This window comes from Caretta caretta, chromosome 8 (genome assembly GCF_965140235.1).
Source record: "Caretta caretta isolate rCarCar2 chromosome 8, rCarCar1.hap1, whole genome shotgun sequence".
Lineage (NCBI taxonomy): Eukaryota > Metazoa > Chordata > Testudines > Cheloniidae > Caretta > Caretta caretta.
Genome location: NC_134213.1, coordinates 14,655,329 through 14,681,943, shown reverse-complemented (window position 1 = coordinate 14,681,943; position 26,615 = coordinate 14,655,329). Strand labels below are relative to the sequence as shown.

Below are 26,615 nucleotides of genomic sequence, written 5' to 3'. Positions count from 1 at the left end.
ATTTCTTGGCTTTGGTTTTTGGTGTAAATGCACCAAGCATGTGAGGGAACTTTACTTACGTAAGACAAATTCTAAGCAAAAATTATTCATTGTGTTCTCTACTATTGGACAAAATGGCTGAAACTCCTTTATTTAGCCTGAACTTGGGGTTCGAATAAACTTTTATCTCAAGAATTTAGAATCAGGTGATTTGTTCCCCAAAATTGCATTTATGCTTTGGCTGCAGTTTTGACTCCGTATACGGTAAAGGCAATAAACGCCTTTCTGTGTGAGTGGTTATTTTATTCTGGTTTAGCTGTACTTTGTTGCCTTAGTTTGTAACAATCTAGTATTGTGATCTGTGCAGGAAGCCCCAATGACTTAAGGATGAAACCTCCGGCTTCAATCCTGGATGCTGCTACGTGCAAAGAGACCCCTGCATCTAGGCAGGCCTTCAGTGTGCAGAGAGCCTAGGATCCTCTATCATGGAGTTCATTGTGGGATTGAGGCCTCAGGAAGGACATTTTGGCAAATTTTGCTTTTGAACTTTGAACTTTTAAAGTATTTACCAGCTGTGTTGCCTAAATTGATATTTAAGCCCCTAAATAAACAGCCTGATTTTTCAGAGGTGCTGAGCATCTGTATCCATTGTTGAAGTCAATGGGAAAATATTGGCCTAAATGGGAAACTAAGACAACTCTCTCTGACCTACAAAATTTTTAGAAATCCTTTTTCATGGAAAAAAGAAAAGGAGGACTTGTGGCACCTTAGAGACTAACCAATTTATTTGAGCATGAGCTTTCGTGAGCCACCTGATGAAGTGAGCTGTGGCTCACGAAAGCTCATGCTCAAATCAATTGGTTAGTCTCTAAGGTGCCACAAGTCCTCCTTTTCTTTTTGCGAATACAGACTAACACGGCTGTTCCTCTGAAACCTTTTTCATGGAGGCACCTATCAGTATTAGAAGCTGCATCTCTATCACAAAATTAATTCCATGCTAATAGCACAGGGAAGAGGACACAACTGTGTATGGGAAATAACCAAAAGTGTGATTAGATCTACTTTACTAACTCAGAGCCTGATCTTGTGCTCCTTATGGGACCAGAAACTCCCATGGTCCTCAGGTGAAGTGGGGTACGCATATATCTCTGTGGAACAGGATGTGTCTCGGGTAGCCATCCAGGAAAAGGTTGACTGTTTCTGTATGTATGCATCATGGTGGTGGTGTTTCTAACTTCTCCTATGGCCTTCCTGAAACATACAGAGGATTGTCAGTATAGGATGCGGAGGTTGTTGCTGTCTGTCTGTAGTTCTGAGGCTTGACTTCACTTCGCACATCTTGAGTGATATCCATTCAGATTTTTTTCCTGCTCACTTGTTAGACTGTGGCTGCATCCTCTTTCAAAGCTTGTCTCTTTAATGTGCCTCAAGTTACTGTGAGATAATATGGAAACTTCAGGCGTTACTCCTGTAAATAAATGTTTACATAATACATTGGGCTCAACTCATCACTGCTGCATCCCTAGGAAAAAAGGTCACTTTTGACATCATTGACTTTTATAGAGAGCAGTGCATACAGAGCACATAACATAGATGGTTTTCAAGCAATTTCATTCTAGCAAGAGCATGTTACTGTGTTATTGGTTATGCCCCTAGGTAAGCAAGAAGATAACTTAGGGTCAAATGTTATCATCTATAAGGGAGCTGAGAGTATGAAAGGCAGAATCTGAGTTTAAGGCACCAATCCCGCCCACAATTTCTCACATGATTAGCTTTACTCATTTGAGTAGTTCTGCTGATTCCACTGGGATTACTCGCTAGTTAGGTGTTATGTCAAACATATGCATAACTGTTTGCAGGATCAGAGCTTTGGTCCTTAATTTTGGTCAGTCTAATGAGCACAAGAGATTGTAGTTCAGGATGTTATACTGAGTTTCTACTTCTGGTATTTATTTCCTGTTCCCATTACAAGGGATCAAAAAGTCACCACTCAAGTAGAGTTTTGAGGTGAAATCCTGACTCCACTGAAACCAGTGGGATTTTTGCAATTGGCTTCAGTGGAGCGAGGGATTCGCCCTTGGAGTCCTAACATTCTGCGTGTTCCACAGGGGTATCTGTTTGTACAGGAACTCTGTGTTCTTCAATGGAATTCACCCTGGAAGGTAGGAAATCCTCTGCAGGACAGGCTCCAGGAATGAAGTTTGTGAAGCTATGTATTAGCTCATTCCGCTTCTATGAAATTAAGGGATTAGCAGTAGTAGTGCATTTTGCGATGGGGGGGATGCTGCAGAAAATCCTAATGTTGGAAAACAGATTCTGATAACTCCCTGTGTATCCTAGGTGCTAGCGAAACCCTTAAGTTTCCAGATACAGAGTAAAATTAAAGTGGGGTTCCTCCCAGATTTTTAAGGATGATGGTCCCCACTGTGTGTTGTTTTTCTACCTCTGCATATATCCTACTTTTTCACACACACACACGCTGAACTTTTCTGGATGTTTCACTGTCCACCCAATTCCAAAGATTTTGGGACAAATCCTGTAAACACTGAGCTTTTTGCTCTTGTGATGGTATTACCAAACAGCTTCCATCTATGGCCAGGGGTTACCCCAAGAGCAGTTATGAAACCTTGTTTACAGCTCTGAAGCTGGTCAGGATTTCTTAGCAGGTCTTATTACACATCTCCTGTTTCTAATCTGTATATTGCCATCCAATTGTCTTGACTGTTCCTGATTACTTGTAATCTTAATGAGCCTCTATAGAGCATACAGTGCCTTCTTTGTTCCTATTGGAGATTGATGGTGGGGAAAGATAGAGGTTGCTGGAAAACATGAAATGTTTCCTTTTTCACTTAGCATGAAACATACTTCAGTTCTGCATTGTAACTGTGTATCAACAATCCAAACCTGTGCAATAACTGTGAATAATTGTAGGCATCATTTTTGGATTTCCAGTATAAAGCAGGCACCCTATCCTGTTAAACCTTTAAAGGCCTTATTTTAATGGTGAAATCTGTGTGCATGAATCATAGCAGAGCTGGGATTGGCTGGCAGGCTCATTGCAGATCCAGGTGGCATATACTGACAGCTCTGGGTCACATGATGGCTATTAGTGCTTGCTTTTCCACTCGCCTGGCTCAGCCTGTCAGCCTGGGTTGGACTGGAGCATCCTGCAGCTTCCAAGAATGTCAAGGGGGAGGTGTCTGAGAGCAAGCTGCTTTGTTTTTCTCCCCTCTTCTTCGATCAGTCTGAATTCCTGACAAATGTGGATCCTGGGGATTTAGAACTGCAGCCACAATTGCCAGGGAATTCTGGTCATGAGGCTCAACCCATATTGGATTCACTAAAGAAGAAGGGTAGATTTAAACTGGCATGTACAGCCTACGTTGACTGCCAAAGCAGCACTTAGCTATCAAATGAATTAGACTGATCTTCTCTCCTCCGCAGTAATACACTTGAGGAGACAAAGGAACTGGAAAAACAGACAATGTTTACTTTAGTAAAGATCCTGGACTGGGCAGCGGAATGGAAGGACAGGATATTGGTTATGAAACTATAGGACAGTGTAGATGGATCCTTGTGGAAAAGTCCATATTTTGCTTCAGGGATCTGCTTTCTTTAAGGCTGGTTTTATGATCCGGTTGCCAGGATTAAGCTTTTTGCATTGCCGCATGGAGAGTCTTTTGTTTGAGTTAAATTCAGACCTCTCAATATGTCACCTGACAGTCTTGTGGTTTTGGATGAATATGGCTCATTGCTATTATTAACCTGGGTTGGCAGCTGGGCATAACAGGAGTTTATAGGGATTCTGAAAAGTGGAACTGCTTGGGGGACAAAGATGCTTCCCAGGTATGATAAATCCTCACGTTATTGAAATTATTTTAACAATTTGGTTACTAAATGTCTTAACAATAGATCTGATGACATAACACATTTTTTATAGAAATGTCATGCTTTCTAAAATAGATATAGTTGATAATGCCTATAGCTGTATATAGAGTGGCACTATTCTGCATTTTAAAAATACCTTAAATTAATGCCATTTGCTATAATTTTGCAAAGGCTAATGCTGATGTGCTAAAATAATGTTGTGTTGTGTAAAAGTGTTGTGTTCAGGGCTAATGAATTTAATCTGAAGGGACTAATCTTGCTTTTTGTGTGTTTTTATATATTACAGACTGGTTTTCCAAAAGAACAAATTAGGGAAAGTGTGTGTGTCTGTGTGTGTGTGTTTGTAAATCCTCTTGAAACTAACCAGGTGTTTTCTGGAATGGCATGCATTAAATATACCCAAAAATCTATGTTGAGGAATTGCTAATGTTGACTTTAAATTCTTGATTGCTGGAAGTCAAGTTGTAAAGATGGTCAACATATTTAATCCTTTTCACAAACCTTCTGGGGTATTTATTTTCACAGTCTCAAGATGATTTCAGGTTAACGTGTTAATTATAATATGGTTAACCAGTCTATACTGTGTCTTTATATTCCGAGTACTTTTTCTCGGGGGCCAGCAAAGAAGAACTAAGTCCATGTTTAAAAAGGCATTTAGGGTGTATTGGAGTTTAAAGTGTGAATTAGGCATCCAAGTGAGAGCTGAACGGATAAACAGAGGCAAGTGACTAACAGGTGGGAGTTAAAAATGAAAACAAACGAAGTTAGTGTAGTTTGCAGCTAGGGACTCAGACAGCAAGTTAGAATTTAGGAGCCAGTAAAGGTGGAAACCAGCTGAAGTTTAGGTCCCGGTATACTGTACAGAGTACAGAATGTCTGACCGTTTTCTGTGTGACCAATGGTACAGTATGTGCACAGTGCAAGCAACACAAGGATCCCAGGGACTGGGTATTACAGTTACTCAAAGTGAGGATTGCTAAACTGGTAGATCAATGAGACAGATTTATAGATGTGACACAAAGCTGGCATTTGCAGCCTGCAGCTGTGCCCTTCCTCCTTCCAGGGTTGGAGCACCAAGAAATGTAAAAGAGCAGACTCAGCTTTCATTTACAAGAAAAGTCAGCTTCTAGCCCTCTTCCTCGTGTCAAGCCTTGAAAACGTAACCTCTTCAAACCAATGGCTGGGGATAAAAGCTTGTCAGTGATTCTGCTTTAGAGATCATAGCTTATTCCCTGACAGCCATCCATAGCCACAGACCCTTGATTGTTGGAAGATCCCAGACTAAGTTCACAGCTGTAGGAGGCAGTGTCGACGAGGGCAGTAGGGTAAGCTGCTTCCCAATCAGCTGACCCTGACTGTGGCCTTTGTCAAATCACATAGGTCAGAATTTTCTCTGCGGGATTGGGCCGTACATCCTAAAATTCACCAAAATGAACACACAACCCTGCAGCAGCCTGAGACCTTTTAAGGACAACTGTACCTTGCAAAGCTTTTCTAAGTGTTGGTCCTGTAATTGCACTAGCAATGGAATCTCCTTATCTCCTTCCCCCATCTGCAACCATAAGGCCATATTACGTCTCAGAAATTTAAGTAGAACTCCTTGCTGAAAACACCATGAATGCAAAGCAGTGGTATGAACTGGATTCCCTATTCTTGGATAATTCCTTTCATTTGCATTTCTGGTGTCTCTTGTAAAAATGGCTACATTAAAACTGGAAATACTGTCAACACACCACCCGTTATTTACCTGATGGGTTCCAAATTAGTTGTACTCTTTCAGGAAGAAGATCTATGTGTCCTGGATAGTTCAACATACGTCTGTATAAGTACAGTAGCAGTCAAAACAGTGAGTGAGTTACTCACTTGTGGTGAGAAAATGTTCGAGAACATGGTATGTCCTCACTCCAAGTCCTGCATTCCATTTTTTTTTTTTTTTGGTCGCATCTTCTCAAAGGCATAGGCATGGAAAAGATCCAGGAGCACACAGCAAAAATGTCTGGAGGACTGGGGAGTGGTAAAGGAAAGGAAATCCTTAAGGTGACAAGGGATGGAACAAGATCAGCAGTAATAGCGATAATGTAATGAATGGTACATAGAAGGCCATTATGGTGCTCCTGTTTACTTCTCCCCATAATAAAATAACTGAGGGGCTCTCAAAATCAATAGGCAGCACATGTACACCTAATAGAAGAATATATATTTTATGCAACTTGTAGCTAAACTGTGTAACTCTCTGCTGCAGGATATTTTAAATGCATACAGCTTAGAAAGATTTCAGAAATGGATTACACCTTTAGACTTAGAATCTAAGCTCTTCAGGACAGGGACAAACTTTTTGTTATATGTTTGTTCAAGACTTTACATAATGGGGTCCCAATCCTGGACTGGGGACTCTAATCACAACTGCCATATACATAATAATCCTCTAAGAATAGCATCTGCAGGTAGATTAGTTAAAACCTCAAGGGCTGTGAATCCCCATGCTTCGGAGTGTAACTGATCACCAGCTGGGCCAAGAAAAAATATCCTCCTCCCACTCCCCCACGTAGCATTGTCCTGCTAGCTATGTTATGAAGCATCCGGCATTGGTCGTCATCAGAGCGAGGGCACCAGTCAAGATGGACCCGAGTTCTGTTCCAGTGTGGCTGTTCCTATCAACGTTCTAAAAAGGTGCTAACATGAAAAACATGCAGAACAGATAAGCTGCTGTAAACTATAAATATCATTTGCGTAGATGCTTTTAAAAATAGTTTGAAGTGATTCATCACTGGGCAGTTTTCATACCTATGGGTAACATGATGTTGAGAACAGTAATTTGACTGATAGTTTTAGCTTGCTGTTTGGAGACCTGGCCATATCTTTATTTAAAGAGGTTTTGCTTTTTGGTAATTTAAGTTACAGGTTTCTATTTATTTGGTGTCTTGATTAGTTTGCTCTGATTTCATTTGTACTTCCAGAAAAGTTGTGTTAGTTATTAAAAAGTAACCTGGTACTGCCCCAAGTCATTTAGACCTGAAATCTTATTTGAGGTAAAATCTTTGCCAAGAGAAAAAAAAACATCATTAAGGTAATTTCTTACTGTGGTGAAAAAGGTTCTGTTGATATTCTAAAGAAGAACAAGGGGGGGTTGTGTGTTTCTAGTTACAGATAAAAAAACTGAACTTTTAATGGACTGAGGGAGGATTTGTGTGTGTGTTTTCTCATTTATTAAATCCATAGGGATGGGGTGTAACATCATCTTAAGATCACTCTAACCCCCTCAAGAGAATCATAGAATCATAGAATATAAGGGTTGGAAGGGACCCCAGAAGGTCATCTAGTCCAACCCCCTGCTCAAAGCAGGACCAATTCCCAGTTAAATCATCCCAGCCAGGGCTTTGTCAAGAAATATCTGTGGTAGCAACAAATGCTGTGTGTTAGAGATGTGTGAGAAAATCCTTTATGAGAGGGAATTCAGAACGGTGACTTGTATACTACTGAACAAATCTCAGCAGTGGTGTTTTAAATGGTTTTGCAAACAAATTACATTCAATGGGATTCAAAGAGGGGAAAGGAAGAGCAAGAGATGTCTGACCATTGAATTTTTATGAGTGGATGTTTTAGCAATATTACTTCTAACAAGATTTGCAAACATTTGTGACTTTTTGAAAATTACTTCGTTAGTTTGGTGATTCAGCCAGGTAGTATTCTGAGAATTCCTTATGCCCCCACTTCTTCCCCATTCAGTGCAGGAGCAGAAATGACAAGGACATTTAAGGTGATAAAGTTAAAAATGATGCACCCACTTGGTTGTGTTGTGTAGTATTACCCTTTGGAGAGAAGTCCATCTTTACGATCTAATTGCAGCAGATTCGACTAACATACTATGTGATATCTGGAAGTGTACCTGTAGAACCAAGTCATTCTTCACCATTTAGGGGCCAGGTTCCAGCACTTCATTGCTAAGATCTAAAGAAAATGACTTAAATTTTTGAGTTGCGTTTTAAATAATTTGTTTGCTTATATAAGCTTTAAAGAGGCTATTTTTCTCATATTTCCCATCTTTGAACAGCCATATTCTTTACACGATTTGCTAATTACGGATGGGATTTTCAAAAGCTCCTAAACTATTTAGGTGCATGTGAAAATCTCACTCTATACGAATTATTAGTATTTATTTGAGGCCTATGGGAACTACAATAATACGATCAGGACAGGTGATCTGTGGTGCTAAATGAAATGGTCCACCCCATCTTCCTCTGTTGGTCCTTCAGAATATGAAATTTGTGACATCACAATCCTCTATCATGACAACCGACTGAGATTTCTTAAAATCAGCTCCACAGGAAGATCAAGTAGCAGCAGCTGGCTTATGCATGAGAAACTTCTCATTAACAAAACCAGTCAAGATTTTCACAGCAGTGTTGGGAGGTTTAGACACAGCTTTCATTAACATGAGTACTACACATGAGTCTAAATCCCCTAGAGTGCTGTGAAAACCTCAACCAAATAGCAATTACACTTCATAGTAAGGTACCATTTATTAAAAGAATATATAGCTATATGGGTATATCCATGAATCTTTCCTCTCACTCTCCTCCCCAAAGAAAAAGTTTTCTCTGCGTGTTACCATAATTTCCCCAAAGGTTGTTATGCCACACACGTGAAATTGTCAGCAATAGAGGGGCATTATACAAGGCAATCCTTTTGTATCCTTTGAGTCTCGGGTTAAGAACTAAATGGTTCTGACAGCCTTGCTTGGGCCCTCTATCATAGGTAGCCCCATTATGGTAGTATCTGAGTGCCTCACTGTCTTTAATATATTGATCCTTTCAACAGCCCTATGAGATAGAGAAGTACCATTATACCCGTTTTACAGATGGGGAATGGAGGCACAGAGCAACTAAGTGACTTGCCCAAGGTTACACAGGTCTGTGGCACTGCAGAGACTTGAACCCCAAGTCTCAGACTAGTGCTGTAACCACTGGACCATCATCTTCCTCTGCAGTGAAGAGAATCCCCCACACTTTGGGAATACAGATGGGCAGATCCTTAGCTATGTAAGTTTTTCTTTTACAACAGCGACTATCTGTCCCAGAGTATTGCTCTGCAGTATTTGTTTTGGGAGCGCGCACTACATATAGCCGACAGTAGTTCGTATATTTTCTCCAGATGCTCTTTTTAGATGTCAGCCTTACAATACTTTACATCTGCTAAACAGGAGAGCAAAACTACTCTGTGTATTCTGTTTCTTGCTAAAATATGTGTCTAAGCATATGTCTACAATGCTATTAGGCACCCACCTGTAGATTCGTACCAGCTGCTTCAGGTTTGCGGGGTTCAGGCTCTGATATCCTCCCACCTCACAGGGTCTTAGAGCCCAGGCTCCATCTGTGCCCAGATGTCCACACTGCAATTAAACAGCCCCGTGAGCCCGAGTGAGCTGGCACAGGTCAGCCATGGGTGTCTAATTGCTATATAGACATACCCTAACTGCTGAATGGACAGGTGTGAGTTTGAGGGGCCAGCCTGCCTCTATTTACTGCCTGTCCCTATTGAACTGTCTGCTAGTACTCTTTAGTTTCTTCCGATTCAGGGAACACTCTAGTACTGCCAGAGAATATTTTGCAAGGCTAAAGCTGTGTGTTAGAGCTATATTATGTAACACAGATAACACTAAACTGGGACTATCACGAATATGATTTACAGCACACGTTGACTACTTGTATCAAGAAAGTTAAAATGACACGTGCAGAAACGGAGAAGCAAATAGGCTCTTGTTATCTTGCTCAAATATGATGCAGAATGCAGCAAGGGTTTTATATTTAGCTTACTTTCCTCTTAGTGTGTAATCTGCTCTTGGAGCTTGTTATAAGCAGACTTTCCTGAATATCTGGAATGGTTCCTGCCCTTCTTTGCCAGGATAGTGAAGCGATTTCAAAGTTGAATGTCGGAAGTACTGACTAATAGAAGTCCTGCTCTTGTTTAATAGAGAAGCAAATTCAAATGCATTGAAGGAGTGGGGCAAGTGAAAATAATGTTTTTGCAAGCAATGGATTATTTATTTATTTATTTATTTATTTATTACTATTACCTGCTTATTATAGTGTCAATGGCATAGTTCATGAGAATGGTTTCTAAACTTTCCACCCACTTTACCTAGGGACAGGAGATGCCCCAGCCATATGTTCCTACTGGGGCTGTGAGCGTGAGATTACCTACTGGCCCCGCCTCAGTAGCTAGAGATTGAGTGTAGGGGGTTGGCTTGGGGCCAAACATCCCCAAATGTAGTGGTTTGGTGTCTATCTCAGTTAAATAACCCTCTTCTGGTGCAGTCCCAACCAATAGTTGTGTGTTTGTGTTTCACAGTAAGTGACACATGAAGTAGAGCATCACCAGATCTTGAATGGACTCTCATGCCAGCTATCAGTCAGAACTTGTTCAGTGCTGCAGAGTCTGCAGTGTTAATGGACCAGAATCTGCTGCTACTGAAGTCATGGCAAAATTCCTATTGATTTCAGTGGGCCGCAGGATTGGGCCTGCTGGTAGGAGATGTAGGAGAAGGGCAGAGGACCAGCATTGCTTGCAAGCGCTGTACTCTGACTCTGTTGTGCCATTTTAATAGCTGTCCTAGCAAAGCGTAGTACTTTTTTTGGGTAGAATTCAGTTATTTAGCAGTCTGGTCTGCTTTTGAGGTATGCAGCTTTCATTGGGGGTACAGCGCTTGCAAGCAATGCTGGTCTTTTGCCCTTCTCCTACATTTCATTGAGGGTAACTAGCTTGATGTGTGTACACCAAGACAAGACCAGGCTCTTAACATGAGTGGTACATGTGAGTCTAAATCCCCTAGTGCTGTGAAAATCTCAACCAAATAGCAATTACACTTCATAGTAAAAAGAAAAGGAGTACTTGTGGCACCTTAGAGACTAACCAATTTATTTGAGCATAAGCTTTCGTGAGCTACAGCTCACTTCATCGGAACTTCAGTCCTTTTGGTACGATGTCCATCTGTTTGCATTTGGAAAGGAAGATGATGTCTGTCTGTATCTGTACAAGTTTTTTCATGCAGTTGATAGATTTCCACTCCATACGGCTAAATGCAGTGCCTTGCATAATGACAGGTTTCAGAGTAACAGCCGTGTTAGTCTGTATTCGCAAAAAGAAAAGGAGTACTTGTGGCACCTTAGAGAGCTCACGAAAGCTCATGCTCAAATCAATTGGTTAGTCTCTAAGGTGCCACAAGTCCTCCTTTTCTTTTTGCGAATACAGACTAACACGGCTGTTACTTCATAGTAAGGTACCATTTATGAAAAGAACATATAGCTAGAGCTATATGGGTAGATAAGGGAATGTATTTTTCCATGAATCTTTCCTCTCACTCTCCTCCCCAAAGAAACCTCTGGACATCAACTTATTTCAGTTGTAAATTGCTCAAGTTTTCGCTTGTATTTTTTCCCCCTCTTACTGTTTGTTGCATAGTATCCTGTCTGCAGCTTCTCTTTTTCTCCTCTGTTGCTAAATTGTGGGGCTAAGCTGTTAGGAAATGGACTTCCTCTCCCAAGAGACCCAGAGAACTGTATTTATTGCTGCTGCGTAAATTCCCCCCAGGCTGAGACTAATCTACCAGTAACACTTACGAATTTCTTTTACAGATTCCTAATATTTTTAGTTACTCCATAATATAGGGTTGCCACCTGTCCTGTTTTCACCTGGACAGTCTGGATTTTGGCCTGTGTCTCTTGGGTGCCATTTGTATCCGGTTTTGTTGTTGTTGTTGTTTGTTTTTAATCTGGGGGGAAGAGGCGGGGCTTTCGAGGGAAGAGGTGGAGCATGGTTGGGGCCTGAGGGGAGAGGCAGAGAAGGGGGTGGGAGCTTAGGGGGAGAGGTGGAGCAGGGACGGGACCATAGGGGTCCAGTTACAAGGCATCAGAAAGGTGGCAACCCTACCGTCGTAATTTCTTTTTTTATTTGGATTGTGGAGTCACGGTGCATGGCCTCCCACTCTCTTTAGGCTGCAAAGCAAACTTTACTTTACATGCTAAAAATATAAATAACATAAGTTTATGATGTAGCCATAAAAGCAATACCATCTGTAGGAAGGTAAAAAGTACCCTGTGGACCTGACCCCTTGCAAGCTATCAATTCGCAGAGCTCCCATTAATATAAGTCACTGGATGTCCTGAATGCAGAAGGCTTGCAGGGGGTCACCAGGCTACAGGAGGAGTTGCTGGGGATAACTGTGTCTTCAGGGGACCAGAAAGCACAATCTCAATAAAGGCCCAGTCTAGTAACACAAGATCTTATAATGCCTGTGATGGTGGCCCAAACTCTTTCTCTCTGCGTCGGAATACAGCAATTCTAATAATTGGAGAAAGGCCCAAGCCACATCCAGCTGTAAACTGTCTAGTGTTTAGGGTGATTCTAATCTAGGGTTTTGGTGTGGACCCATCTATAATAACAACACCAGCCTAAGCACGACGTGTGTTTTAACACCAATATTGTAAGTGTCATTTTACAGTATTTTGGGCCCTTATAAAAGGGGAGGGTGAGTGATTTCTCTGTGTATTTCTTTTCAGTTGTGCAGGTAAATGCTGATGGATATTCAGCTTTGCCAACCCCAAGCATTAAAAATCCTGAGGTTCGGCTTAAAAATCACGAGACTGGGAGGAAATGTTGGGCTCTATTTATTTGCCTTTGGATTCCTGAAGCTTTCGGGGCCTCTCACTTCACGGTTTCAAGTTTTTCTCTGCAACTATGAGGGATTAAAAAAATACTACCGCTGGGTTTTGGTTTGTTTGTGTGTGTGTGTTTATTTTGTTTTTTTTAAATGAAAGCGAAGATTCCCTTGCAATCTCTGATTCCCACAGCTGGGGCTTTAAGAAAAATACCCTAAAAATCACCAGACTCACAATAAAACCGAGAGAATTGGGAAATCCTACTATGATGAATACTGTTAGCTGAATTAAACCAGTTTACACCAGTGTGCGATTTGGTCCTCTATCTACATAGGCATGATGCTTGCCATAGGTTCAAAGTGTTTAATAAATCGCCGTTGCATGTGTAGGATTTTATTTTTTAATAAAGTCAGGCCTACAAAAATTGTAAAAGGAATGAGGTAATAACTCATTGTGGTAATAGACGCTTCTGTCCTTTTGTTTTCCATTCAAGCTGGCCTTTGCCGGAGTTTGACCCAAGTCAGATCCGACTGATTGTGTATCAGGACTGTGAAAGAAGAGGGCGAAATGTCTTATTTGACTCCAGCTCTAAAAGAAAAACCGAGGAAGTATCCGTGTCGGTGAGCATTGCTAATCATTTAACTGAAACTTGATTACAGTATATTGTATATCTTTTAAAAGTACCACAAGATTTATACATAAAATGCTTGTATATGTGTTCACATTTCAAACATAAAGATCCACGTTATGCTATTTTTAAATAAATATTGTGTTGCGAAGTATTTGAGCTTCAGTGATTCCCTCCAATAGTGATCTTTTTATTCCTTGACTTTTTAACCTTTTTCTTTCAGAGATGTCTTGCTTTCTTTGACCTGAGCAATGCCATGTATGGTGACAGAGAGGCAGTAGAAAATTTCTTCTTCTAACTGTTGTACCAGCTCTTTGCTGGAAAGTCACTTATCATAGAATCATAAAATATCAGGGTTGGAAGGGACCCCAGAAGGTCATCTAGTCCAACCCCCTGCTCGAAGCAGGACCAATTCCCAGTTAAATCATCCCAGCCAGGGCTTTGTCAAGCCTGACCTTAAAAACCTCTAAGGAAGGAGATTCTACCACCTCCCTAGGTAACGCATTCCAGTGTTTCACCACCCTCTTAGTGAAAAAGTTTTTCCTAATATCCAATCTAAACCTCCCCCACTGCAACTTGAGACCATTACTCCTCGTTCTGTCATCTGCTACCATTGAGAACAGTCTAGAGCCATCCTCTTTGGAACCCCCTTTCAGGTAGTTGAAAGCAGCTATCAAATCCCCCCTCATTCTTCTCTTCTGCAGGCTAAACAATCCCAGCTCCCTCAGCCTCTCCTCATAAGTCATGTGTTCCAGACCCCTAATCATTTTTGTTGCCCTTCACTGGACTCTCTCCAATTTATCCACATCCTTCTTGTAGTGTGGGGCCCAAAACTGGACACACTTGAAAACTTTCTTTTTGGTTTTTCCTTTCATCAGCGGAATGCACTGCTGTTTATTGATCTGTGAATTTGCAGTGTAATTGCGATAGCAGGATGAAGGAGGATGTTCTTGGGGGTAGGCACAGGACAGCTGAGTTCTGGGCCAGCATTGCCATAGACTATCTGTGTGAATTCTCTCTGAATCTCATTTTCTCCATTTGTAAAATGCCTGCAGAGCCGTTAAGATCTTCAAATAGAAGTCATTATCTGAGTGCAAATGGGTGGTTATGGTTAGTTTTGCATTAGGATTCACATACAGTTAAGTTCTATAAGTGGGGCAGTACAGTACATTGCCCCCGTCTTCACTTCAAGTTTGAAGATGGTCCCGCCTATTGAAACCCTCCTGCTTCTCATCCCAGTTCTGGTTGCCTACTTCCTCCAGATACCTCACTCTAACTCTGGGAAGTAATCTGTGTGGCTTTGGGCATGAACTTCCATGACTTTCGTAGCTGGAATGTATCAATGTTCTATCCACAGTTCAAGACCTGGATTTCCTTGTTCTTCCTGGGAATTTAGGTGTTCCGTGCTTAACACAAGCTTAATTGCAGTATCAGTAGCAAGTGCCACTGCGAAACAGACCAATTTAAATGTCCAAAAGTACATAACCAGCAAAAATATATTGGCTCTGCCTGAGCTATTGCTGTGCTAATTAAGCAAAGCTTTGTGGCAGTCCGTAAGAGGGACCCCCTTGTCCTATTCTTGTTGTTTTACTGGAGTCCTCGAAGCAGATCTACAAAGTGTCTATACTTACACAGCCAATTTTCCATCATTATTGGCTTTATTACTGATACATAGTTCAGCATGACAGGTTGGTAGCTACCGAGTTCCAATAAAAATAGACCTGTTTCGGTAGGGTGACAAGCATCTGAAATCACATGACCCACAATCTCTTCTTTTTATGCCATTTCTTAACGGGGAAAAAATAGGAGGTAAGGATGTTCCCAGGCTGCAAATCTGGAATGCCCAGTGCTAGCAACTGGTGACTTCATTTATTTGATTGTCAGTCACATTCTTGGTATTTGAAAGGGAATTTATAATGATACATTTCTTGCCACGTTCCCCAACTTTCGGTCTCACTTTAACGAAATGATTCCGATACTGTCATCTCATGCAGTCTTCCTTCTTTCAGCAAACCTTTGCAAGAGTTATCAGGTAAAAATGTGCACAACAATCCTTAACTCAGCTTGTTGCTAGTTCAGTACAGACTTGTATAGTTCATCTCTACCCCGATATAACGCGGTCCTCGGGAACCAAAAAATCTTAATGCGTTATAGGTGAAACCGCGTTATATCGAATTTGCTTTGGCCTCAAGCATTTCCGTTATTAATAGTCACTTCCGGCCCCCTGACTGACCCCTCAGAACCCCTGACCCATTCAATCCACCTGTTCCTTGTCCCCTGACTACCCCCTCCAGAGACCCCTCCGTCCCTAACCACCCCTCCCAAGACCCCACCCCCTATCTACGCCCCCCGGCTCCTTGTCCCCTGACCGCCCCCTCCAGAGGACTCCTCCCCATCCCTAATCACCCCCAGGACCCCTCCCCCTACCCAGCCCTCCTGTCCCCTGACTGCCCCAACCACTATCCACACCCCCACCCCCTGACAGGCCCCCTGGGACTCCTGTGCCCTATCCAACACCCACAGTCCCCGTCCCCTGACCGTCCCACTCCCAGAATCTCCAAACCATCCACCCCCACCCCGCTCCCTGTCCCCTGACTGCCCCCCCCCAGACCCTCTGCCCCTTATCCAACCCCTCGGCCCCAGCGCAGCACCCTTAACATGCCACTCAGAGCAGCATGTCTGAGCCGGACGCGCTGATCCGCCGGAACGCGCAGCCCCGCCCCCCAGAGCGCTGCTTTACTGCTTCAGATCCGAATTTGTGTTCTATCGGGTCGCATTATATCGGAGTAGAGGTGTACATATTGGAAATTTTCAAGGAATTGTGTTGGTTTTATTTTTCTCCCCCCATTTATTATGATTTTAACAAAGACACTCTCTGCAAGTTAGATCTTGGCTCTAAGCACATTCCAAGGCACTCTTGCCCTTTTGCAGTAAGACGTTTGTGTGGGATGGGCTCTCTCCACTGTGAAAGAGTATCTGTTAACTGCCTCTCCAAAGGCAATGTCCTCTGCTTTTTTCCTGAATTTCCTAATGTGATTAATACATCTGTGCATTTGCAAATACACTAAGGGGGAACTTTGCAAAAGCACTCAGCACTGGCCCAACTGCTCCTATTCAAGTCAGCTGAGTTAAGCTATTGATGAGTGATTTTTGAAAATCCAACCTTAAAGCAGCATGTTATCATAGAATGCCCCTTTTTATATCCCTGATTTTCTGCTGTGTGTGAAAAGTGCAATGCAACTAAACACAATGATGATTTAGTAGTAGTAGTTTCTTGCAGCAATCCAAGATATATGCAGCTGTCTTTTGTCTATGCATAATCCCCTGCATATATCAGAATTGCATCTGATGAACCAAGGGTGAATGTAGCTCAGTCAGCTTAAACCCTGTAAAGGGATGATATGGTTATGACATTTAAAGCACACCTTGGCTTCTTTTCCAGGGAGCCACATATTCCACGCAGGAGAATTTGGTTTAAATTAGTCAGTTGGATGGATGCGTGGCTTTAAATTTTGAATAGATGAAGAATCTAAAAGCTGACCCAGATGTTCTTAAATTGTCCAGCAAACCAGCAGTATCTAATATTAGCGGGTCTAATCTAACATTACTGGACATCCTAATAACATTTTTTGTGTGTGGGAAATGTTTATATATCAGAAAGAATGTCTGACGAAATCATGAAATCCTTAAATAATTCTCTTTTGCCTCTTTGCCCTCTGATAATCCAAAAAGCCAAATAAATGAGATTTTGGAATGCTAACAACAGAATTACAGTGACGGTTAATGGGTTAATCATCTGAGGTGCCAGATGATTTCTGCTATGCTAGATGACTTGAGGGGAGGAAATATATAAACGTTGTACGTTAAAATTTGTACTTGAATGAGGAATTAACTAATTGCAGACATTATGATTTTGCAATCTGAGGTGTCTGCATAACAGTCTGCTATCACCGCACAATGCAAAAATCCATCGTTCTTCCTTGGCTTTACAGGATTGAGAAAATTGAGACTGTTGAAAAAACAAATGGAAATACAAAGAAAGGGACAAATAGACACTCTCCCGAGTGAGTGACTCTGTGTGTTTTATTACTTTGGGGTTATAGTACGGTTGATGGCCATGGTGAAAACTGCCTGTCGTTCAGTTTGAAGGAGAGTTGTTACTTTCCCTGGGTCTTATTGGGTACATCTACACACCAAAAAAAAAGACCCATGGCCAGGGGTCTCGGCACCCAGATCAACTGACTAGAATTTGCGGGGCTCACGCTGCAGGGCTAAAAATAGCTGTGCAGATACCCAGGCTCTGGCTGGAGCCTGGGCTCCGAAACTTGGCAAAGGAGGAGAGTCTCGGAGCCTGGGATCCAGCCCAAGGCCCAGTGTCTGTGCTGCCATTTTTATTCCTGCAGCACAAACCCGAGTCTATTGATCCGGGCTCTGAGACTTGCTGCTGCAGGTTTTTTTGTTTTTGTTTTGTTTTTTGCTGTTTAGACATACCCCTAGAGGGTTAAACTTCTGCGGTAAGGCTGAGAAGGGGCCGCATGGCAAGAAGGGCTGCAGGAACTGAGAATGTTGGCCGAGCAGCGTGCCAGGCATTGTCACTTAGATGTGAGATCCACATTAGACAGCTGTGATGCCCGGGCACTTGGCGTGTAGGACAGGGCAAAGTGACTTCCTTTTGTGTATCCTGTGCCTTTTTTGGTACGAGGCACAGGAGGTTCTTTCCCAACTTTATGTCCCTACTGATTAGTCAGCCTTCTGTACCAGGGGCCTTACACAATTCTTAGACACTGTGCTGGAATTAATTGGTGACTATTCTTTTTCCCCATGAGCAGCAGAAAGTTAGAACAAGCTTCTTCCACTTCAGTTTTGCCAGTATCTCAGGAGAAAGAGGCCGCACTTTTCAGCATTGTGACATCAGAGCATGAGACGATGTATCAGAACAGGAATCATTTGCATATGAAGTGCATGAGGGCAGAGTGTGATGAAAAGAGCAGACGTTACCAATGCCTTAACCAAATAGCCTCACACAACACCTACATTTTTCAGATGTTATCAGTAGGGCCCTACCAAATTCACGGCCATGAAAAACGCGTCACAGACCGTAAAATCTGGACTTCCCCCATGAAATCTGATCTTGTGTGCTTTTACCCTATACCATACAGATAACAGCTTTCACGGAGGAGACCAGCATTTCTCAAATTGGGGGCCATGACCCAAAAGGAAGTTGCGGGGGGGGTCACAAGTTTATTTTAAGAGGGTGGCAATACCGTGACCCCTACTTCTGCGCCGCCTTCGGAGCTGGGCGGCCAGGGAGCGGTGGCTGTTGGCCGGCCTCCCAGCTCTGAAGGCAGCACCCTGAGAGCAGCAGGGCAGAAGTAAGGGTGGCAATACCATACCATGCCACCTTTACGTCCCTGTTGCTGCCTTCAGAGCTGGGCGGCTGGAGAGTGGCAGCTGCCGACTGAAGGCCCAGCTCTGCAGGCAGCAGCGCAGAAGTAAGGGTGTCAATACCATACCGTGCCATCCTTACTTCTGCGCTGCTGCTGGCGGTGACTCTGCCTTCAGAGCTGGGCTCCCGGCCAGCAGCCACCGCTCTCCAGCTGCCCGGCTCTGAAGGCAGCACCGCCGCCAGCAGCCGCGCAGAAGGAAGGGCAGCAGTACCGCAGCTCCCCCCCAGGATAATCTTGTGACCCTCCCCCCACCACTCCTTTTTGGGTCAGGATCCCTACAATTACAACACCATGAAATTTCACATTTAAATAGCTGAAATCATGAATTTACAATTTTTAAAATCCTATGACCCCCCATGAAATTGACCCAAGTGGACCGTGAATTTTGTAGGGCCCTAGTTATTAGTCAGTCAGGTGTTGGAAACAGTCACAATGCTCCTCCCTGGCAGCTTTGTAAGTCTGATCTATTTGCCTTCATAGAGATTTCAGTGTTCTCACCTCATACAACTATGAGGCTTGTTCATAATGGCACCTTATTAATTCATTTTTAGGTGATAATGTCTGTCTATCACTTTAATGCCTCCTGGTAGCCTCACATCTGAACTTGCTCCTTCTCCCCCAGCATCTTTTCCCTTATTGCTGTTTCCTTCTGTCTGCAAAACCCAGACCCAGAGATTAGTTAGAAATGTGCTTCCTCGCTGGGTCCCAATGGAAATTCATTTGCGCACGAGCAGGAAGAATGTTCCTTAGAAATCCTTGAAAAATTAATATCCGACCTGGTTTGAATTTGGATGCAAATATGCAATCAAAAGACAGATTTTCACCCCTATTTTAAGGTATTAAGCCCCAGAGGGCAGAGCCAGTGCTGAGCTCTCAGCCTTCACTCTGCATTTTCTGATGTTTGAGCTGAGTGCTTGACTTCCCAACCTTGACACTGCATTTACAATGGCCATTTGCAGGGAGCACACAGTTCTGTACTCAACTGTTGTTGTTCATTAATTATATAGCATCATGAATGTGTATGGTATGTGAAAACAACCAGCAATGCAAGGTGCCTGCCCCAAGGAGTTTACAGTCAAATTTGACAAGGACACGACAGAAATGATGCCACAAAATGGAGGTGAGGGAGGAGGTCAAAGTAAACGCTAGGAAGGGAATCCTGTATCAGTGCTTTCCCAAGAGAACAGAGTGCGTGTGTTTTGTTTTTGCCATTGTCTTGTTAGCTACGTTTTTGCTTTGTGTTGTCCTTTGGTGGTTTATGGCTCAAAGATTAGTGGGTGAAGGGCATTGTCAAAAAGGGATTTGACTGAAAATGGTTGCTGACTGGTACATGAGAAGCGGTAGAATTTTCTAAGCATAAGGGGAAACCTGCAAGGAGGTGTGGCGTGAAGAAGGCTAAAGAATGATAATAGAGGGAACAGGAGAAGAAGGAATGAAAGCAGAGGCTGAGAAAAGGTGGTTGCAGTAGATAAAGCAAAAGGGAACCAAGGAGTTGGGCAGTTGTGTTGGAGAGGAAAAGGTGGAGCTTAGAGATGCTGCAAAGTAACAAGATGTGACGACAGCTGGATTGGACTTGAGAAGGAGTAAACGAGAGTCTAAAGTGACACTAGCATTAGGAGTTTGGACGATGGAGGACAATGGAGTTTGTCACGGTTTCAGGGTAACGACACCTGTGTCCACCCCCCTGGAGGAGACTCTGTGGTCTGCTCCAGGAATGCCCAGTCAGGTACCAGACTTCCAGCCATCCCTCGTTTCTGGGTAGGGATCCAAGCCACTCTCTTCTGACTGGTGCCATATACTGTGATATTCCCAGCCAGCTAGTCCACCTAAAGGCCAGTGCCTGTGGTTTGCTTTCCTTCTGAGAGCTATAACCAGTGTATTGCCAGGAGTTACTCATCATCACACCGTTCTTTCTAAGCAGCATACACTTATTCTTAGGGTAAAAGCATTACAGAAGAAACCTATAAAAACAATAAAGGTTCCTACACGCTTACTAATGTACCAGAAACCGCCCATCAATGATATGGGGTCCTGGTAGAGGAATGCCCTTCTAACCCCTCCCTCTTGGGTTGGGGTTCCCCCTAGGATCAATGGTCCTGTCTGTTTGCTGAATCTAAAGGAAGACCCTGAGTCTGTTTATACTCAGCCTTTATAGAGCCCAAGTTTTCTCTTTGTCCCTTAGTCTCTGGGAAACCCAGTTGGAACAAATATATGCAAACTACCCCAGGGGTGGAACCTCTGTGGGGTTGTTTACTGTTTCAGTGATGTGCCTTAATCAGCCCACCATTGTTTTTAGTTCCTGGAGGAGCTGTGGTAACCCTCCCTCATAGAGCAGAACACATTCATACCTAAACCATTCATAAATTTAAATTCAGTGGTCCCCAAAGATACTGCATGGGGTTGCGTTATGTGTCACAGAGTTACTCACAGGGCTGGGAAGAGCAAGAGGGTTTGGGAAGCCGCTGAGTTTCATTTTCACCATGCTGCATAGAGGCCACTGTTTCTGGTGCCGTGACACTTAACCCAATGCTAGTGCAGTCCGTGACCTCCTCATGTGGAATCTTTGACTCCAACTGCCACACTGGTTAAAAGGCATAAAAATGGCACATAATTTCAAACAAGCCAGGATTACCCACACATTTGATTATGCTTTAATAAAGGGTACGTGTTGGGCACTAAATTGCTCAGGGGATTAGTAACAGAATATTGAGCCGTTTGCCTGGAGGTGACCTGTGAAATTGAGACGATGGTCTCAAACTGTTTCCTCGTGGACAAGTTTTTGGGAAGCAAGAGACTACTGTTACAGTTGGCATCTCTGCAGTGCGGAGACTGAATCCTACCCTCTCAGCCCTCAGTATTCCCTTCCATCAGAACTGGAGGCATACTGAGGGGCCGGCAGAGGGATGTTTTTCCCAGTCACTGCTCCTGCTTGTCCTGTGAATACTTGCAGGAGCTAGACAACACTGAGAACAAAGCTGACAACTTTCAGGAGTGCTAGATTCTCTTTAAAAAACACTTGGCAGTTGAAAAAATGTGCGACAATCTAATACTCTAGGGTGGATGCACTAATATTTGTATAGCTGCAGTTACAATTCAGGCTGATGTCTATAAACAATCATAAACTGCAGGAGTTAATTTCTCTAGATTCATTTTTCATCAGCGAGATTGTCCCTTTGTTTCCGAGGATTCGAGTAAGCCTGGATATTGGATGGATCGTTCTCAGGTGATGGCAGCTTAGTGTTCTGTTTGGACAGTTGGGTTCTTACATTGTCCCCATGGCAGTGAAATCTGAGCATCTTCTATGCCAGACAAAAGATTAAAACACATGATGAATGTTCTCTCTTTCTTATGCAGACCCAACCCATGACACTGCTTGGCTTTGGTCCAATACCCTTAGGTTCCCTTCAAATGGAATTTTTCTACCCTACTCTCCGTTTTTGGTGCTTCCATCACCTGCCTCAGGAAACTCGTCCTTCCCACAGTTGCTGAGGGTCTGACTTTTGGAGTCCTACAGCCTTCCAGAGCCTTCTCCCTGTTTTCTTTCACAGACTTTCTGTTTTATTTCAGGCCTCTAGATAGTCAGGATGCAGCTTGCTCCAGGGCCAGCCTGAGTTTGTTTACGCTCCCCTCTCCCAGCAGCTGTTACCTCTGAGGTGTTGGAAATGCCAGCTCTTCTGCGTAGTCCAGTCTGAGCTCCATTAATGGAGACCTCACTTCTATGGCAATTCTCCTTTGGAGCATGGCTAGGCATTTTATCCACGTGGGGATCAGTAGCTCAGAGACCAGAGTCCCTTACCTATACCAGCAGGAGAAGAAACCTTCCCCTATGCTCATTTACCCTGACCTACCCATGTGTGTTTGCAAAGGGTTCATCCCATTGATTCTGGCTTCCCATAACTTTAAAGATTCATTTATTTTCGTTTTAATCTTGTTCTGTTTAACTCGCAGTGGAAGAAGCAGAAATGCTGCTTGTGCCCTGCCCATACAATGAAGAGTTTATGGACCCAGTGACAGTCCATTGTAAAACCATCAAGGGGTTTGGCAGGACCAGACATTGCTGGGGCAGGTTGGGGAAGATGATTTAGGAAAGAGTCTGCTGCAGATGTACATGGTAGAAGTCCAGAAGCAAGGCCACTGGGGTGAGAGCTGCTTCACAGTGGGTGTTCAGTGCATATCCACCTGCAGCTGAGTCTGTCAGCAATTTGTGCGTAAGAACTCTGGCCAGTGGATGCAAAGACCCCCTTTCACCACTCCCCTTTGTGGCAACTTTGTGCATGGCAGAGATCTGCCAGCAGCATTTTATCTAGAGACTCGATTTGCTGCACTATGTACATTTGGGAAGAAAGAGAATAGGTTTGAAACTTTTGTTTGTGCAGCTTATTGAATGCTGTAGTTACCGCCTTATTTGGGAAATATGACTTGAAAATGCTTGGACTATTATACTGGAACACAAGTTGGCCTGTTCCCTTGTTGCATAACATCTAGCAATTTGTAGCATCTAATATTTCATTGACATTCAAATTCCGTAACTACAGAGAGGAGGAGCATTACCGATACTTGATCTCATAGTCCAACAGGTTTCACTTAAACACATGCTGGATTCTAAAATTGCGTGTTCCAAAATTTGTCAGTGTTCTGCGTTTTACAAATGATTTGCTACTTGTAAGCTGCTGACAGATGGTATCTAAAAGATCTTGAACATTTGACCTCTTTTACTTCACAGGTTCCTTAGTTCATTTTGCGTTCCACTGCAAAGATCAAATGTCTGTTCCCCTCTAGTATTTAAATTAGGAAACTATAATTTCAAGACAGATCTCATCAGTGGTTCTGGGAAAACCTACTATGCTGAAAATATTAAAGTGCTAGTGAAGAGAAATGATTAGGTTTTGCAAAATGCTCACTTTTTAGCCTGTCATTTAATGCACAGAAGTTTTTCATTTTACAAAAATGCATTTAATATACTTATAACCTGAAGTAAGCCTAGTTATTACCACATCTTCATATGAGAACTTGCAACATCTGATGGAAAATGTAAAGCTGAAATGTGGTTTGCCTGCACAAGTTGCTGTAACCCTGTGGATTCAATGTGGTTTTTTATCACATGATGCCTAACCTAGCCCAGGACATTGTTTTTTGTGTCAGAGATAAAATGCAATTCTAGTTCACGAGTTCCTACTAAAGTCATATGATTATTGTTCACATGTTGCAGGCATTGTGTACTAGGCGCAAGCCAAAAATATGAGCCATTAGCAAATCTACACATTGCATGACTTCAGCGTGCTCCCCATAAGGATTAGATTGGAAGAGGCCCTGGAGGTTTTTCGCCTTCCTCTGTAGCATGGGGCACAGGTCACTTGCTGGAGGATTCTCTGCTCCTTGAAGTCTTTAAACCACGATTTGAGGACTTCAAAAGCTCAGACATAGGTGAGAGGTTTTTCGCAGGAGTGGTGGGTGAAATTCTGTGGCCTGTGTTGTGCAGGGGGTCAGACTAGATTATCATAATGGTCCCTTCTGACCTTAGTATCTGTGAATCTAGTGTGTCATAATGGGAGTTGGTTACTCTGAGAGGGAACTTGTGTTAGTGGCTAAAGCACAAGCCTAGGGTCAGGAGAATGGGTTTCCATTCCCAGCTCTGCCACAGACTCACTAGTTTATCGATACGTTTTTCCTTAACCTTTCCCACTGGAGTAGCTTCACTAGTGGTAACAACAGTGCAAATTCTAGTGTGGGCAACAAGATGGGAAAATGTTAGTAAGCGCAGGAGCCCTGTCTACACTTGGGGCCACATTATAGCTAGCTCGTGCCCTACATGCACCATAACAGCCCACGCTCCACTTGCACTGGCCCCTACCCCGCTCAGGGAGGGAGGGGCAGAGGCAGGGTGCTCCTTTGTCCCTCTGCTTCACCTCCCTCCCCCACAAGCAGCCAGGGACCATCTTCTCCCTGCACAGGGCCAATAGTGGGAGTGGCAGGGACCTAGGACTTATCCTGGCAGCTGGCTTGGATGAATGGGCTGGGCCTCCCTGCGCTTTTTTCCTTCTGCCAGCTGACGCATGCACAGAGCCCCCTGCTGGGGTGGTGTTGGCAGGATGCCCAAAGCAAGGCCTTGGCTTTGACGTCCCATTGAGATGCCTGGGGCAATTCACACCTCTCAGAGCTATTGTTTCTGGCCCTTTGCAGACTCTGCTTCAGTTACACTTGGGTTGCATTTTCAGGCTTTTCTTCACAACCATTAGGGCTAAAAACCTGAATTTTTTCAGTTGTCATCATCTGCATCTTTGAAGTGCTATGCCAACCACAAGACTATATAAACGCTTATTAGTATGTACGTAAGGTGGGGAGAAGGCAGGTGGAATCTATTGTTCCGTTCCCCATATTCATCCCTTTCTCTGCCACCCATTCTCCTGCTCCTGTGTCCAGTAATTATTCTCTGTAAATCTTCAAAGCAGCTTGACTGCCTGCGGTTCCTTAAGAAAATGAACAAGGAGTGTTGTATTTGCTCCCAGTTCAGTTTTCTAAGTAAAGCGGCCCAGCCTCCTTCCCTGTAGTCAGTCTGGAGGAGAAATAAATCCTCTTTCTGCTTACTGTTTGCCTTGGCATATAACCTTTTTGCCGCTAAATACGCTTCCTAAATTGGGAATACAAGACCAGATTGTTCCAGTGCCATTAAACAATGATTTTAGGGATGTGAAATCTAATGACAGGCATGTGGTCTGTGTTTCAGAAACTCTGTAGTGATGCTCAGGTGAGAGTCTTTGGGAAATGTTGCCAACTGAAGCCTGGAGGAGACAGTTCCTCTTCATTGGACAGTTCCATCAATTCATCCTCCTCATCTTCCGATACGAAAGAACAATGCCCAAAATACCAGGTGAGAATTCTTTTATATTATTTCAATCTTGTCAAATTTTGCAACAGATGTATCGAATGTTTTAAAATGCTTAAAATTAGAGACCACCTAAGGCAGGAATTTTTCTTTAAGGTTTAGACTAAGGTCGCAGTTTGAGAGTGAATCGAGACTAGGGCTTTGGGTTCAAGGGCACTAAAACATGGTAAACTGTTCTCTCAAGAGCGCTGCCTTGAATGGCAGAAGTATTTCCAGAGTATGAGAGGCCTGACCTTTTGGGCCATATCTGAACAGGACTTGGACAATAAGCCCCTTCTGTGAAATGAGACTTAGGACTGGACCCATAACGGTAGGTTGGGACATTTTGTTCCCTTGAGTATTTGGACCTGTATGGGCCCTTTTCTAGTGACAGACCCTAGGCCTCATGATATTTTTAAATATTCTGAATTACAAATATATTTAAAGTCAAATGTTCTATGTCACGGGAAACTTTACTTTTTTTTTTTTTAAATGTGGCAACATACAGCTGTAAACCTGTAGATGAAGGCTATGTAACAGTGCTATATAACTTGAGTTAAATTTTACAAAAGTGTGGAGGTTTTGGTTACAAGAGTAGCCGGAGTCATCTGACACGGATATATTTCTGTCATCTCAGCTTCCATGGGATCACAAGCATTTTATATTAAGCCATCCTAAAATAGAACTGAGCCTTTATACTCTTTGTAATGAATTAATTACGTGTTTGAGGGAAGCTGCCCCTTACACAACTTATTTTGAGGTACAGTACTACTGATGTCTTAACCCGCCAGTGATGTAAATGAACGAACTTTCTGCATTGATTTTTATCTGTCATCACATTAGCTGTTGCTATATTTGACCAGAAATGTTTTCCCTTTGTCTTTTCTTTCACATACAGCTCTTTGCCATAGTTTCAATAAAGTGACTGAAGTCCTATTTGCCCTTTCGCCCTTCTTGGAAGGGTATTTTGTGTGGTTTTGAAAGGAAGAGTTGTTCCATTTCTCTTGGTGTGCTTCCTCTGGCACAACATAACCCCCACAATGTCCTGTGTAACCAGGAGAACATTATGCTCACCAATGTCTCGACCTACAGCTACTTATTTCTCTTCTCCATTGGGCAGGCTGTGTACAAACACTGATTAGCATTGGAGAATAAAG

At 43.0% G+C, this 26,615-nt stretch overlaps 1 protein-coding gene across 4 annotated transcripts in view; it reads left to right on the top strand.

Moving 5' to 3' along the window:
• Positions 1-26,615, top strand: part of FNIP1 (folliculin interacting protein 1) — a 94,185-nt gene that overhangs the window by 26,140 nt on the left and 41,430 nt on the right. For 3 of the 4 annotated variants that reach the window (XR_007358197.2, XM_048862602.2, XM_048862600.2), the window contains exons 2-3: positions 13,015-13,141; positions 25,321-25,464. Coding sequence is in view for 3 of the 4 variants with exons in the window: in XM_048862602.2 (XP_048718559.1) it covers positions 13,015-13,141; positions 25,321-25,464 (271 nt within the window). In the remaining variant the exon portion in view is untranslated. Of the gene's footprint in view, positions 1-3,111; positions 3,826-13,014; positions 13,142-25,320; positions 25,465-26,615 lie in introns of those variants that run through there. The other variant, XM_048862601.2, reaches the window with a different exon arrangement.